Here is a 13,599-nt window from a genome sequence, read left to right on the forward strand (position 1 = left end):
TTAAATTAGATAACTCATTTTCCCACCATGTTTATTACTAATGTACAAAATATACAAAACTTAGAGAGAGAAGAGACATTTCCTTGCCCTCAGGAGAGGGGCGACTGCGCCCACTTCAAGGAGAACGGGAGACATAAGATGTAATGACAAGCCCACACCTTGTGAGACACTTAAAAAAAAAGAAAAAAAAACCCACAACCAACAACATAAATCAGGAAAACAAAAATTACCCCCCTAAATCATTAGAGTCAAGGTTGAGTTTTCATAGAAAACAGTTTGTAGGTTTCCCCTAATGACAGAACATAGCACCAAAGGAAACCGCATCTCTGCAGCCAGTGGGGAAGATGTGACAAAGGGGGGAGGCTGGGAAACCAGTAAGGTATTGTGCAAGTGGCAACTACTGGAATTCCCCCATCTCCCAGTGGGCCTTCAACCAGGGCTGTAGATTCGTCGACCGCAGAATAATCCAGAAGCGGCTGCTTCTCGCCCTGGCTCACAGGCATGTTCCTAAAACGGCAGCGTTTGCCTGCGGAGGCCAGCTGTTCTGCCGGAGGAAAAGCAAAGTCCTCAGTGCAGGCCTGGTTCCTGGGAACCTGTGGTGGAATACAGCCCAGCCCAGGCAGGCCTTTCAGAGCTGCAGTGCCTCCTCCTCCTCTGCTGGTTTTCACAGGGATATTTACACAGGTCGATCGGCTTTTCCAAAAATCCTGCCCTGACGTCTCTTGTGCTTTCACAGCCATGGGTGGCCTCATTGCTCCACAGACCAGACGGAGAAGGTGCCTCCCAGTGGTTTCCTCTTTTTTTTGGGGGGGATGTGGCAGTTCATATCAGTAGCAGCGGAGGGGAGAGTGGTCGGCTCCCCCTTGCCCCAAACGTTTAAAGGGCCTCACAGAAGCCATAAAAAGGTGGATGCAGCATGAGTCTCAAGAGTTGGGGGTTCAAGTCCCAGAGTCCGTGACATGGGAATGTGTGCTGATACCACAGTTAAGAAGAGCTGGGGAGAGGGGCCCGGGGCCCTGCGACTAGGGCAAGGGCGGCCCGTTGACGCCAGGGTGGTAGAAGGCACACTTGTTCTCGTACCTGCAGCTGCCTTTCATCGTGAAGTGACGGCAAACGGGGCGCTCCGACCTGTCTGCGAGGCGAAAGGGAAGGGACAGGGCAGTCAGCCACGGCGGGAAGGAAGTTCGGGCAACTTTGCATGCATCCCTTCCCTCAACATGCTGTTACATCCCAGCCACCCGCAGACCCAGAATGCGATGCATCACAAAGAACCAAAGATGGCAAAACAAGTTTCAAAAGAAAGCATGCTATTAAAAGTAAATGGGAAGAGACTATCCTATGCCCTGGGCAGCATTGTTAACATCTGAAGAATCTGCTTTAGGGGCCAAAGACACAGGGGACGGACAATCTGTATTCAAACATTTCTGTTCCCCTTTGCTTTTTCTTTTAGCAGCTGCTTGCCTCCCTGTGAAACTCTGCATGCTGGGCTGACACCCTTGCAAATCCCACCCCATCAAGGGAAGAGCACTGAAAATTTCCAGTATTTACCTCCACCATGGCCGCCTCCGTGCCCCCAGCCGTGGTCCCCTGGGTGACCTCTGCCGTGGTCCCCTGGATGTCCCCTGCCGTGGTCCCCTGGGTGACCTCTGCCGTGGTCCCCTGGATATCCCCGGCCGTGGTCCCCTGGATGACCGCCAGGATGTCCCCTGCTGTGGTCCCCTGGATGACCGCCAGGATGTCCCCGGCCGTGGTCCCCGGGGTGGCCCCTGCCGTGGTCCCCGGGGTGGCCCCCTCCTCCGTGGCCTCCATGGCCGCCGCCGTGTCCCCCTCCGTGGCCGCCACCGCCGTGTCCCCCTCCATGGCCACCGCCCATGCTGTTGTTGGGAGGGCCACCCCTACCATTAGGGGGGCCGCTGTTCCGCCTGCCGCCTCGTCCACGGAAAGGGGGCTCTCCGCCTCTGCCACCTCGCCCACGGTGAAAAGGGCCAGGGCCGGGGCCCGGACCAGGGCTGCCGCCTCTCATGCCTCCGTGGGGCCCACCTCGCATGCCACCGTCGGGAGGGTCCCAGTAGCCATCATTACACTGGGGAGGGGGTGGGCCCATCATTCGAGGCCCGCTGGGCACGCCAGGGCCGGGAGGCATGTTAGGACCAACTGGGCCCCCGTGGGGTCCTGGGGAAGACAGAAGGGGAGCACAATGAGCGTGGCTTTGGGTTTAGCCAAAGAAACACAACTGACAATCGTTTTTCAGGAATATGCCATGCCCCCCCCCCGCAATCCCAGGGATAAATCGGTTGGTAAGAGCATAAGCCTCTTGATCTCAGGGTTGTGGTTTCGAGCCCCGCATAGGGTGAAAGATTTCTGCATTGCAGAGGGGTTGGACTAGATGATTCTCATGCTCCCTCTTTCAGCTTTTTGATTCTATGATTCCATGCTGGCCTTTTCTTTTTAGGAAGAACCCATCTCTACTTACCAGGCATAGGTCCTGGAACTACAGGAGGGAAGAGCTGCATGTTTTTGGGCCCCGGGGGAAATCCGTTGGGGACTGGACCGGGCCCTGTTCCAAGCAGTCCGTGAGGAACTATAAGGAGAAGAAAGGAACTGTTAATGGAGTCCCATCGCAAAGGAGAAACAGAGAAAAACAGCTGTATATGAAAGAAAAAAGAAAGGAGAGAAACAGCTCTACATAAGCACCAGGCTAAACCCAACCCATTAGCCACTGTAAGCCTGGAATTCAAACACAAAGCTTTGGCATGTCCTCCCTTGGATGGGCCACCTAGTCCTTTACTTAGGCCTCCATTTTAAAGTGGGGGGAAGCAGCCCTATGGTGCCTTATGCAACTGACTCGTGGGGAGGAACTGTGTGGCATATCTGGGAGGACAGCTGATGGAAACAGCGAGGCCTATTCAACATGGGGGGGGGGATTAAGGTGCCAAATGAAACCAACTCACCTCCTGAAGGACCCGGTCCAGGCTGACCCTGCAAGTTACCCAGCAGGTGCTTGATTTTGTCGGAGTAATCTGGCTGCTTCAGCAGCTCTTCTGTTTTGTGATTGTTGGAGCCACCCTGCAATAAATGGGGAAGATAAGCCGTGGGATTAGAAAGGAGGTCTGCAGCCTTGGCCTACCCTGTCCCCACTGGCTACACTGGTCCTGCGTACACCTCTGCTTAGCTGGGGCAGGGGAGCTACTCCGGTTTTGCGCAAAGGAAGGCACCAGAAAATGGGTTTCAGGACAGAATCCCATTTATCAGCTTCTCTTCCTGGTGCAGTGTGGGATAGTCTCCTGCTCTTTTTATTTCATGAGGGGAAGAGGAGGAGGAGGATGATGATTCTGGTCTCTGCACCTATTTGAAGGTGTCGGTAAGATGGGGCCAATAGTTTGGTTCAGCAGAAATTCGGCTTCTCAACTGCAAAGGAGGCAGGTGAGAAGGAGGCATGGCAGGCCAGGTCAGCTGCGGTTGGTTTTCTGCTGTTCAAAAGACTGCAACGTGGCAGTTCTAGTTACCATGATGGAGGTGAGGATCTCTTGCACGTTGATGGAGGAGTTGGGGTTGGGGCCCTGCGGGTTCTTGCCTGCCCCCATGCTGCCCATGAGGTTGGCCAGGACCGGGGGCAGCTTCGAGCCCCCAGCTCCGTCCGGAGACTGCGAGGCGGTGGTTGGGTCGAGTCTTTCCTCGTAGGTAGCCTCATCCATGGAGCATTCCTGAGAGAGGTGACAGAGGAGACAGAAGGAGTCAGCAGAGGCTGGCTGCTGGGGAGCTGGCTGCTCAAACCCAGGGAGACGGGGCGGGTGGGTAGGTGGGTGGGAGAGCCGACTGTTCTAGCCCAGGGGAGATCGGCTGTGCTTCTGATCCAAAATATTCCCCTTCTCCAGCTTGTTTCCACTACACAGAAGGGAAACCAACACAGAGAGGGGGGGAAATAGGCATAGAGCACAGGGTTTCTGGGGTCCCTTTCTAAAATATGCTTTCTTAGCACAGGGAACCTAGGAGTTTTCGTCTATCAAGTGTCCTGCTCTTAAAAAAATAAAATATTGGCCTGCTGCACAGTTGCAAGACTAGCCCTGGTTATCACTCCCACTCCTGTCGTAGCCACTATTTTTTATTTTTTTGCTTTCCTCTGCTCAAAGCAGGGGATTGGAAACCACCAAAGTGGGAAAGCACTTACCTCATCCAGAGGAATGAGCTTGGGCGGCACTGGCTCATAGGACTCTGGGTCAGGCTCATGAGGACTGTCGGGAACACTAGGGAGAGAGAATATTAGTCTGGAATTAATACAGGGAGAGAAGAGGCGGATAATGCCTTGCCTAAGTTAAGACTGCTAGGCCTGAAAACTAGGGAAGCCAAGAAACTTGAAATCCCTGGCCAACTCTGGACAGTTCACCTAGTGCCCTACGTAATAAAGGTCCTCCTCCTGCCACATAGGAACACTTGAGAGGACAAGCACGGTGAGAACTGCTGAGAGCCCAGATACTGCAGAAGAAACGGGAAGAGAGAGCTATAACTGCCCAGGTCCTCCCCAAAATGGGACTAGCCATGGAATTGCCTCTCCCAGCCATGTAACTAATACGGTTTCTCCACTGCTGTCTTCCAGGATACATGACTAAATCCTTGTTAAAATTAGAGCATTGCCTATAGTCAGGTCCGTATTCCATCTAGTTTCTGTGTCCTATACTCAGTCTGGAAGTCATCTGCTGAAGATGACAGGGATCTAACCCAGGGTCTCAAGTGCTCAAAATGCACACATCAGCACATTTGCTGGAGTTCACCTACCTCTCTTTGGAGAGAAAGATTTCCTGCAAAATGCCTTTCTCTCGCTCAGCCTGGGTGAACTTCTCCTGGCTCCCGCTTCCTGGCTGAACCAGTGGAGAAGGCAAGTCAATGGGCTTCGGGTAGACCCAGGGGATCTTCTCCTCCATGGCATCGTGACTGAGCCGACGTGCTGTCTCAAAGGCCTCGCGATCCTTCAGCATCTCTCGCTTGGCAGCTTCGCCAAAGTCTTTGATTTTGTTCACATTGACTGTGAGGACAGAGCAGACAGGTAAGCCTAAAATAAGATCTGGCAAAACGCTTTTTAACAATGCAGCTAGGGACCCTCGTGTGCCAACACTGAAGGTTCATTACTGCCTTCCCACACCAACTTCTTGGAAGGGAAAACCAATCCTTTCTGTTGATCAGCACAACAGAGAAACTCCAAATTTTCCCACAGCAAACAATATATGTTAGCCTAGAGGACCCTCGGTTCCTGAATATCAAAGCTTTAATTCAACAAAGAAATAAACCCTGGACATTACTGCTTGCAAAGAAACCCTTGATGAAAAACCAAGAGTGCCCAGAATAATTGTTTTCACTGCCACGTGGCCTTGACTTAGCCACTGCAGAAGGAATCCCTGGGCTGGGCATGTGTGTTTTCGCATTCCAATTCCTTTTATTTGCACAAACCTTCTGTCCAGAACAGGGCACTCACCTCGCTCTGTCTCATCCAGTTCAAAGTAGAAGTATTCCCGCAGCTTGCTTTCCTCAGGCCAGCTCACAGTCTTCTTCTTCTTGCCCTTCTTTGTCAGCTGGGTTGAGTCAACCGGGCTATCGGCTGGTTTGGAATCCAGCAATCCGCCCTGCTCAGAGGAGTCTGCAAAAGCACAACCACATGCAAGCTCAGCAACAGAGCTGCAGAGACATCGCATGCTTCGAATACCAGGGCCAGAAGAGGCGGGGAAAGCCCTAACCTGTTTCAGATGCCATGTATATCCCTTAGGCCAGTTGCCTTTTAGACACCATGCACTAGCTGCTCAGGATCTCGCTTTGAGACAGCAATTTTAAGATGGTGAAGGCTTCCTGGACAAACTCAGCACAGCATCGGGTAAAAAGCTCTGCTCCATGTACACACACACACACACACACACACACAGAGTTACACTGGATGTGCCTTCCCTCCTGCTATTCCTTACTTGTCTCCATTGGCTCAGGAACCTCCACAGCTGGTACAGGGGTGCCAGGTCTATCCACATCCATTGGCTCTGATGCAGGGGTAAGCTCTGGTGAAGCTGGCTTGGTGGCACTCATTTCTTGAACTGGCTTCCCTTCAAAGGGGCTTGACTAAAGATTGAGAAACACACCCCAAGCCTCTATTTAGTTAATTGCCAGAAACGGTGTTAACAGCAGGGGAAGTTGGGGCTTTGGCCATCAATATACACATCCACCCCCATCGTTCAGCCCGGACACTGAGGTCCAGCTCTGAGGGCCTTCTGGCAGTTCCCTCACTATGAGAAGTGAAGCTGCAAGGAACCAGGCAGAGGGCCTTCTTGGTGGTGGTGCCCGCCCTGTGGAACGCCCTCCCACCAGATGTCAAGGAGATAAACAAATATCTGACTTTTAGAAGACATCTGAAGGCAGCCCTGTTTAGGGAAATTTTTAATGTTTGATCGCGTTTTTAACATTCTGTTGCGAGCTGCCCAGAGTGGCTGGGGAAACCCAGCCAGAGGGGCAAAGTATAAATAATAATAATAACAACAACAACAATTCCTATTATTACCGTATTTTTCGCCCTATAGGACGCACTTTTTCCCCTCCAAAAATGAAGGGGAAATGTGTGTGCGTCCTATGGGGCGAATGCAAGCTTTCGCTGAAGCCTGGAGAGCGAGAGGGGTTGGTGCGCACCGACCCCTCTCGCTCTCCAGGCTTCAGGAAGCTATCTGCAAGCCTTGGGAGCCTGCGGGAGTTCCCGCTGGGCTCCCACGGCTTGCGGAGAGCTGCCTGCACCCCAAAGTCTGGGCGCGCTGAGCAGTCGCACCCGGGCTTCGGGTAGCTCTGCGCAAGCCGCAGGAGCCCTCCCATGGCTTGCGCAGAGCTGCCTCTATCCCCAGCCCCGCGCCTGGGGGGGAAATATTTTTTTTTCTTTATTTCCCCCCCCCAAAAAAAACACAAAACTAGGTGTGCCCTATGGGCCGGTGCGCCCCATGGGGCGAAAAATACGGTAACAGGTTCCTCTCACCTTTGCTGCAGTTGGAGACAAAACTTTCTTCTTCTTCTTGATCTTGATCCCTGGGACAGGGGCAGAGTTTAGGGCATCCAAAAAGCCCAAACCTTCCATAGCTGGGGATGAATGGAGAAAAACGGGTTGAAAGCAATTCTGTAATCAAATTCCCTCATCAGTGCAATCCTGAGCGTGTTTAGTCATAAGATGCCCCACCGTGCTCAGTGGGAGCTACTCCCAAGCAAGCATGGCAAGGTCTGCAGCCTCGGAAACATTCAGCAGCCACAACAGCCTCACTCATGAGGAAGGTCAGAGCACTGGTATTCTAGCTGCCTCTATAGTGCATGTTACTCCATAGGTCCTTTTCTACCTGGGACAAGCCTTCTGGGTAAGACACAATGGTGTGAACAACCATTAAAAAAACCAAAAATTAGAGAAGCTTACGTTGTGCGGGGATGATCTTGACTTTAATCTCTTTGGTAGTGTTAGGGGTGGTATTGAGGGGCTTGTATTTCTTCTCAGCAGGTGGGTTTTCTGCAATGGGAGTAGATGTGCTGCAGGAGGAAAAGGCACCCAGTCAGTTAAAAGAGGAGGGGGTACTAGGAAGGTCGCCATTAGTTTCGGGAGTTTATATCTCTTGTAGTAGACAAATTGTCTTGGAGACACAAATTGCATACTTTAGTTGTCTAACGAACGTCCCTGCTGTTGTTACTTATCCAATTTACAGCCCACCCTTTTATCAGAAGATCCCAGGGCAGTGTGAATCCAGTTTCTGCTCTATCACTATTCCAAACTTCCTTGCTCCAGCATATCTAAAAATCTGTGAACAGAACGGCTTGAGCCACTTTCTCCAACTATTACACCTCATTCACTACAGATAACAAACAAAAGGCCTCCTGTCACCATCAACTCCCGCCTCCTGAAAGAGTTGATGTTACAACTTAGGAAAGTGCTGGCTCAACAGGAATAATTGAAGCTTTTCCAATGCTGGGTTGAGATCCTCCAATCGACAAGTAGTTAAGAGCAATGAGATGAAGTCATCATTGGGATCCAAGGACTTACTTCTGTCTCTTCAGTGGTATTGGCTTCAAGTTGTATTTGTCCGAGGTTACTGCAGCACTGACAGTTTTCTTTACGGGAAGGAGGGATGGAGTCTCCATTTCCAGCCCTGCAAGTTAACGGCAACATTCAGTGTCATAACTGTTTCCAACAACAGCTGTAATGATCCCAGAATAGGCTCTGCAAGTATGGTCTGCCTGCCTATCCAAGACTGCAAGCCAGCTGTTTCTAGAATGTATTTTTGCTCAAAAACATATTATTTTGTTGGCTACATTTATATCCCACCTTTCCTCCCAAGGAGCTCAGAGTGGCATCCCATCCCCCCCATTTTATCCTCACAACAACTTGGTGGGGTGGGTCTAAGCTGAGAGGCTGCGACTGGCCCAAGGTGACCTCGTGAGCTCCACAGTTGAGTTGGGATTTGAACTCTGCTCTCCCAGGGTCCTAGTCCAACTCTTAAATGCTACACCATACTGCCTCATTAAGCATGACTATGCCAGCACTTACCGGTGGAACGGAACTTAGCATGGCTGGGCGCTGTAGTGCGGAGAGATTTTGGCTTTTCTTTCTTCTTCTCAGGGGTCTCTTCAGGCTTGGTTTCCGATTTGGCCTCCTGAGGCTTCTCCTGAACGGGTGTTTTGCCTTTATTCTCCTCCTTCCGCTTTTTCTTGTCTCGCTCTGCAAGGAAGAATGAGGGTCAGAAGGGTTAAAGTCGGAATACTTCCTGGCCCTTTCGGGATATACTTGCTTTAAACAATGTGTGAATATACCAATCAGACTACAATTTCCATCATCCCTGACCACTGGTCCTGTTAGCTAGGAATGATGGGAGTTGTAGTCGAAAAACATCTGGAGACCAGAGTTTGGGAAACACTTGTTCTTAGTTCTGAAGGATGAGACCGGTTAACAGCCAGATTTGGCTATTACAAACTTAACCTAAGCATCTGTGAGACAGCACAGAGTCACTCACCTGTAGGCTGGGAGCTACTCTGGGAGCGGATGACACCCATCCAGTCACTGACCAGTATTGAAGCCAGTCTGCGAAGCTCTGGAAAGGAGAGAGACATAAGCATTGAATGAGCTGCTGGAATATAGTGATAACCAATGTAAGGGTGCAGCCCCTAAGAGGGCATGTGTCAGAATTCTACAAGTGTCCAGAGAACAGGTTTTTACCTTCATCCTCACTTGTCTTGCTGAGCTGCTTGACCAGCTTGGCAGTATTGTTCTGAAATAGAAAGGGTGGGAGGAAAAAATAGGTTATCACATCAAGCAAAATGCCAGGCTGAAACAATGCGTGTCAGGTTGCTACTACTGCACCCAGGGGGGTACTGGCTTTGGGAAAGGTGTGTGATCCCGAGAAAAAGGCCAAGCCCTCCTGGCCCACCCACCTTGCCGCAGGGCATTTCTGCTGCCCTGAAACCCAAGGGCAAGGGTGAAGAGCAACGCCCAAAGCTGTTTCATTGACTAACTTGTTTCAGATGATCCACAGTAAGGGGTAAGTGTTGCAGGGTGAGCAGGATCTGCTGCAGGAGGGGCACGTTATTCGCTGCTTTTGAGCTGGTCAGCCACGTGTTGAGAAGCTTGTAGCCACCAACCTTGATGAATCTGCAGAAAGAGGGGAACACACTTTGTTGAGATAAGTGCTTTGCTCACCGTTCCTCCTAGATGGTTGCAACGATTGCCTAGGATTTGTAAGACTAACTGGGAGGCGGACAGACAGGCAAAAGCAAAGCAGGGATATGAATATCCTGAATACAGGTAGGCTCACCTTGCTAACTATTATTATTTATTTCAGTATTATTTATTTATGTATCATCGAGAGGCCACAGGGTGGTGACTGGACAATTCAGTGGCATCCGTAATTATAGAAAGCATATTCCTTTTGCTGGAGGTGGCGACATGAGTCAGAAGTCCACCCCAGTCCCTTTCTTAGACTTAATCCACAGAACTCCCCTCTGCCTCTGGAACTAGCAGACCAAATTCTATTCATTAGAAGCATTCAAAAGTCCTTACTTTGAGAGTATGTCTTGTGTTCTGGTCTGTAACAAGATGTTCAGATAGATGCAGCGACTGACCATCTTCTGGGCATCTTTCATCAAGCTAAAATTGGAGAAAAGGGAAATATTAACTACTACTGCAAGCAGGCCATCCAGAAGATGAGACTGTGTATAGTCACCAGATAATATTTGTAAGGAAAGGGGAGCTTTTTCAGTGGGGTGGGGTGACACACACAGATACATTTGTTGAGAGAAGGGAATTCAAATTCTGTCAATTCCAGCTCACCCAGTAAGTTGACCTAGTTTTCAGAATTATATGCAAGGTCAGGCTTCCTCAACCTTGGCCCTCCAGATGTTTTGAGACTACAATTCCCATCATCCCTGACCACTGGTCCTGTTAGCTAGGGATGATGGGAGCTGTAGTCCCAAAACAGAGAGTTTGGGGATGCCTGCCATAGCTGAACAGCTGTGAACTACGCTGGAGGGTTCTTACATTGCATGTACAACGTAAGGTTTTAGTAAGCCATCACTTTTTAGGAGTCACAACAAGCCTCTCAATTATACCCTTAACACTAGAAACCTACTTGAAAATTTTAGTGATTCCTTCGTGTGTTTTGACTTCTCCATCTTTGCCAAGGAAACAGTCCAGTCCTTTCAGGAGTTCCTTTGGGTCTATCGGTCTGGAACCCATGGTTGGAAATTCTGATAAAATACAGGAGAAAAGGAGCGTACTACAGTTAGTTCTAACTCCTCAAAACAGTTAAAACTATACCTTCCCTTTGCTATAAAAAAAAAAGTGAGAGAAAATTTCAGGGGGTAGCTTTCAATTCTAGTAAGTGCAAAGTATTATCATGTTTCCTCTTTAGATAAAGTTTTCAGGAGTCAATTACAGTGCAGAGAAAGGATCAAGATTTGCACTGAAGAGTTATCCTATTCTTTGAGCCAACAAGCAGCTTCCTCAATCATATAAACTTTGGAAAATACAAAGGAGCAGTAAGCAAAGAGATAACGAAAGACAGTGAGAAACAGTGAAGAAATGCTACCCTCTGCACTGATAATTTGTTTGCCATTTTGTTGATCACCACGACCTTTGAACGAGTGTTGGTGAAATATGAAGGCCATTACAAGATATTTTGTTTCCAACTCCAACAAGTATTTTTTTAAAAAATAAACATTTTGTGTTTCGCCACATGCAGTCCAAATCTCATATATTTCAGTCACAACAAATGTCTTTCTACCTAATGTTCTGAGAGTTCTTCCCTACTAATATCATAAGATTTTATAACTTTTACGAACTTCATAGCACAATCCTATGCAAGTTTACAGTTCAGTGGGGCATACTCTCAGGCACACAGGAGCACAACTGAAGTTTCTCCTCTCCTATCTTTAAGGCAGGATTATTCATACTGGAGTATGTAGGCCTGACTCTAAAAAGAACACTGTAAATAATTCAGTGAGATATAGCCAGGCTAAAATATAAAACTTCACGAGAAGTGTGAGAGCCAATATACCAGAATCTCGTTTTATTGGTGGTAACATTTCTGACATCCACTCTTAAGTATTTGTTTTACAGGAATACAGCACACAGAAGAGCACACCCATTTAAAACGGGCAAGTGCACTGAACGAGCATTTACAACAGTTGCTTAGATGTAATTATTTCACTGGGTCACATAAAGGCTTCTTGGACCTAGCAGCTTGCAATTGTCCATTGCTTCATATATCAGGAAACAGCCAAGCAAGATCCAAAGGCCCTCTCTCTTGTTCCTCCACTGCCATTATTGTAAATGGAGCAGCAACCTCTTGTTGTTACACTAGCACCTTCAGGTGTACATTCAACTCTGTCATTAACCCACAGCACTTCTATTGCCATGAGCAGCAACATCAAGCACTCATAGGAAAGGTCCTATATTCCAATGGGGGTCATCAGCCAAGTGCACAACCCCTTTTCTGAGGAAAGGGCTCATGAAGTTGCTATGCTCAGAAAGCAGTGTTTCAATGGTATATTCTGTGCGAGTCAAGAGTTGAAGCTGTGTGATTACAAAAGCCCATGGCCATATGCATTTCTATGCTGCCAACAATAAAGGGGGCTGTCAGCGGATGTGCAAGCTTTATGGTAAAAGCTACCTGAAGAGGTTCACGAGTCATGCTCTTTTACTGGCAACTTCCCCTAACGTTTAATGTACTTCTCAACTTTCAGGGCCAGTCGTTATACTATATAGCTGCTAATTGTCAAGGCCCCAAAGCACAGGGCAGTGCCTGGTCATGGGTAGCAATTGAGCTAAATTGTAGCAAGGGAAGCCAATTTAGTTTAAATCTGATCCACTGCATGGTTCTCTCTCTCTCTCACGAGCACACATTATGGGTGGCAGCTGGTTTGAGACTGTGCAGTGCTCCAGCTGTGCCCCCTGCAATTAAACCAAGAGCAGCTGATGTTTCTACAGCTAACTTCTGGTAGCCAACGTAGGAACTTGCTGGTATAAAATCATGCCCGAGTCAAGACCGTCTCTTCCTCACATTATGGTTTATTAGTCTCTGAAAGAGTACCATGTATGATTGACCAACACAAATCTTAGAGCGGCAGTGAGATGCCAGTTTCATGTTAAGATTTGGGGCTTCCTGGTTTTCTATCTTCTTTGCAAGGACAGCTAGTTGCATCAAGAGGTGTGCTAGCTATTGAAATTGTTTAAAGAGGTAGCCTGTAGCAACCTGCTAAGCATCTTTCTACTGGATCAGGCTCAGATGCCAATCTGAAACAGGGTTGCATCTATGTAAATGTCAGTTATCTAATGGCAATACAGTATGCATTCTGAAGCACCTTAAGTCCTTGCAAGTTTGATGCAGTAGCAACTGTCTGCGTTGAAAAATGTACTCTCCAATTCAAGAAGTCTGTAGCATATTAATATATGTAGCTGACTGGAAGACTAAAACTACCTTAGTGTTCACTCTCAATGTGAAATTGGACTGGTGACTCGAGCTGCCTTCTGTGGAGGCATTATCTCCCAGCAAGTGTGGTTTCAAGTTGTTTTTTTAAAATACAGGACTACAAAATCCAGATCTTCTCATAAGCCTGCTTTTTTTCAGTGCCTGAGATTTACCCCTAAATCAATAGGGTCCAGGAGAGGTCCTACATTCTTCTAAATCCTTGAATCTGGTTATTTTAAAAAGTGAGTCCACTGTTGGTGATAATCAATAGGTTATTATGCACTCATATGATGGAAAATTAAATCCAAGGACAGCTGGGCAACTGAGCAGGAGATTGGAAGGTGTTACCAGCTTGTGGTTGCTTGAAGATCTTTTTGCGTGGCTTCAGTCCAGTTCTGAAGCATTTGCATTCAAGGTCCATGTTTGTGAATTCACCCTGTAGTGGATAGGCCAAATGACCAAGTGGGCTTTGGAGACTGAACTCCCCCTTTCACCCCACAATATGGCCTTTCACATGCAAGGCAGCAATACACTGGTGACGAAGACTTGCACTGATGATGCTTGGGCTCAGCCTGCTGTGGCGGTGAAGAGAGGACTTCAGTCTCCAGAGCTGTCAATCTGGCAATTTCCAGCACTACATTCCCAG

The 13,599-nt window shown here is 48.6% G+C and overlaps 1 protein-coding gene across 6 annotated transcripts in view; it reads right to left on the reverse strand.

Annotated features, from left to right (window-relative positions):
* The window catches only part of PPP1R10 (protein phosphatase 1 regulatory subunit 10), a 22,221-nt gene continuing 8,622 nt past the window's right edge, over nucleotides 1–13,599 (reverse strand). For 2 of the 6 annotated variants that reach the window (XM_081181892.1, XM_081181893.1), the window contains 18 exons: nucleotides 10,614–10,731; nucleotides 10,046–10,132; nucleotides 9,502–9,637; nucleotides 9,206–9,257; nucleotides 9,003–9,080; nucleotides 8,540–8,710; nucleotides 8,036–8,141; nucleotides 7,418–7,527; nucleotides 6,992–7,092; nucleotides 5,949–6,096; nucleotides 5,468–5,629; nucleotides 4,774–5,020; nucleotides 4,169–4,244; nucleotides 3,507–3,704; nucleotides 2,952–3,066; nucleotides 2,474–2,581; nucleotides 1,549–2,172; nucleotides 1–1,132 (listed from right to left, as the gene is read on the reverse strand). In XM_081181892.1, coding sequence (XP_081038018.1) covers nucleotides 1,023–1,132; nucleotides 1,549–2,172; nucleotides 2,474–2,581; nucleotides 2,952–3,066; nucleotides 3,507–3,704; nucleotides 4,169–4,244; nucleotides 4,774–5,020; nucleotides 5,468–5,629; nucleotides 5,949–6,096; nucleotides 6,992–7,092; nucleotides 7,418–7,527; nucleotides 8,036–8,141; nucleotides 8,540–8,710; nucleotides 9,003–9,080; nucleotides 9,206–9,257; nucleotides 9,502–9,637; nucleotides 10,046–10,132; nucleotides 10,614–10,720 — 2,736 coding nt within the window. In that variant the 5' untranslated portion in view covers nucleotides 10,721–10,731 and the 3' untranslated portion in view covers nucleotides 1–1,022. Of the gene's footprint in view, nucleotides 1,133–1,548; nucleotides 2,173–2,473; nucleotides 2,582–2,951; nucleotides 3,067–3,506; nucleotides 3,705–4,168; nucleotides 4,245–4,773; nucleotides 5,021–5,467; nucleotides 5,630–5,948; nucleotides 6,097–6,991; nucleotides 7,093–7,417; nucleotides 7,528–8,035; nucleotides 8,142–8,539; nucleotides 8,711–9,002; nucleotides 9,081–9,205; nucleotides 9,258–9,501; nucleotides 9,638–10,045; nucleotides 10,133–10,613; nucleotides 10,732–13,599 lie in introns of those variants that run through there. The other 4 variants (XM_081181890.1, XM_081181894.1, XM_081181891.1 and 1 more) reach the window with 4 other exon arrangements.

The sequence above is a fragment of the Podarcis bocagei genome (assembly GCF_964188305.1).
Source record: "Podarcis bocagei genome assembly, chromosome: 2".
Taxonomy (NCBI): Eukaryota; Metazoa; Chordata; class Lepidosauria; order Squamata; family Lacertidae; genus Podarcis; species Podarcis bocagei.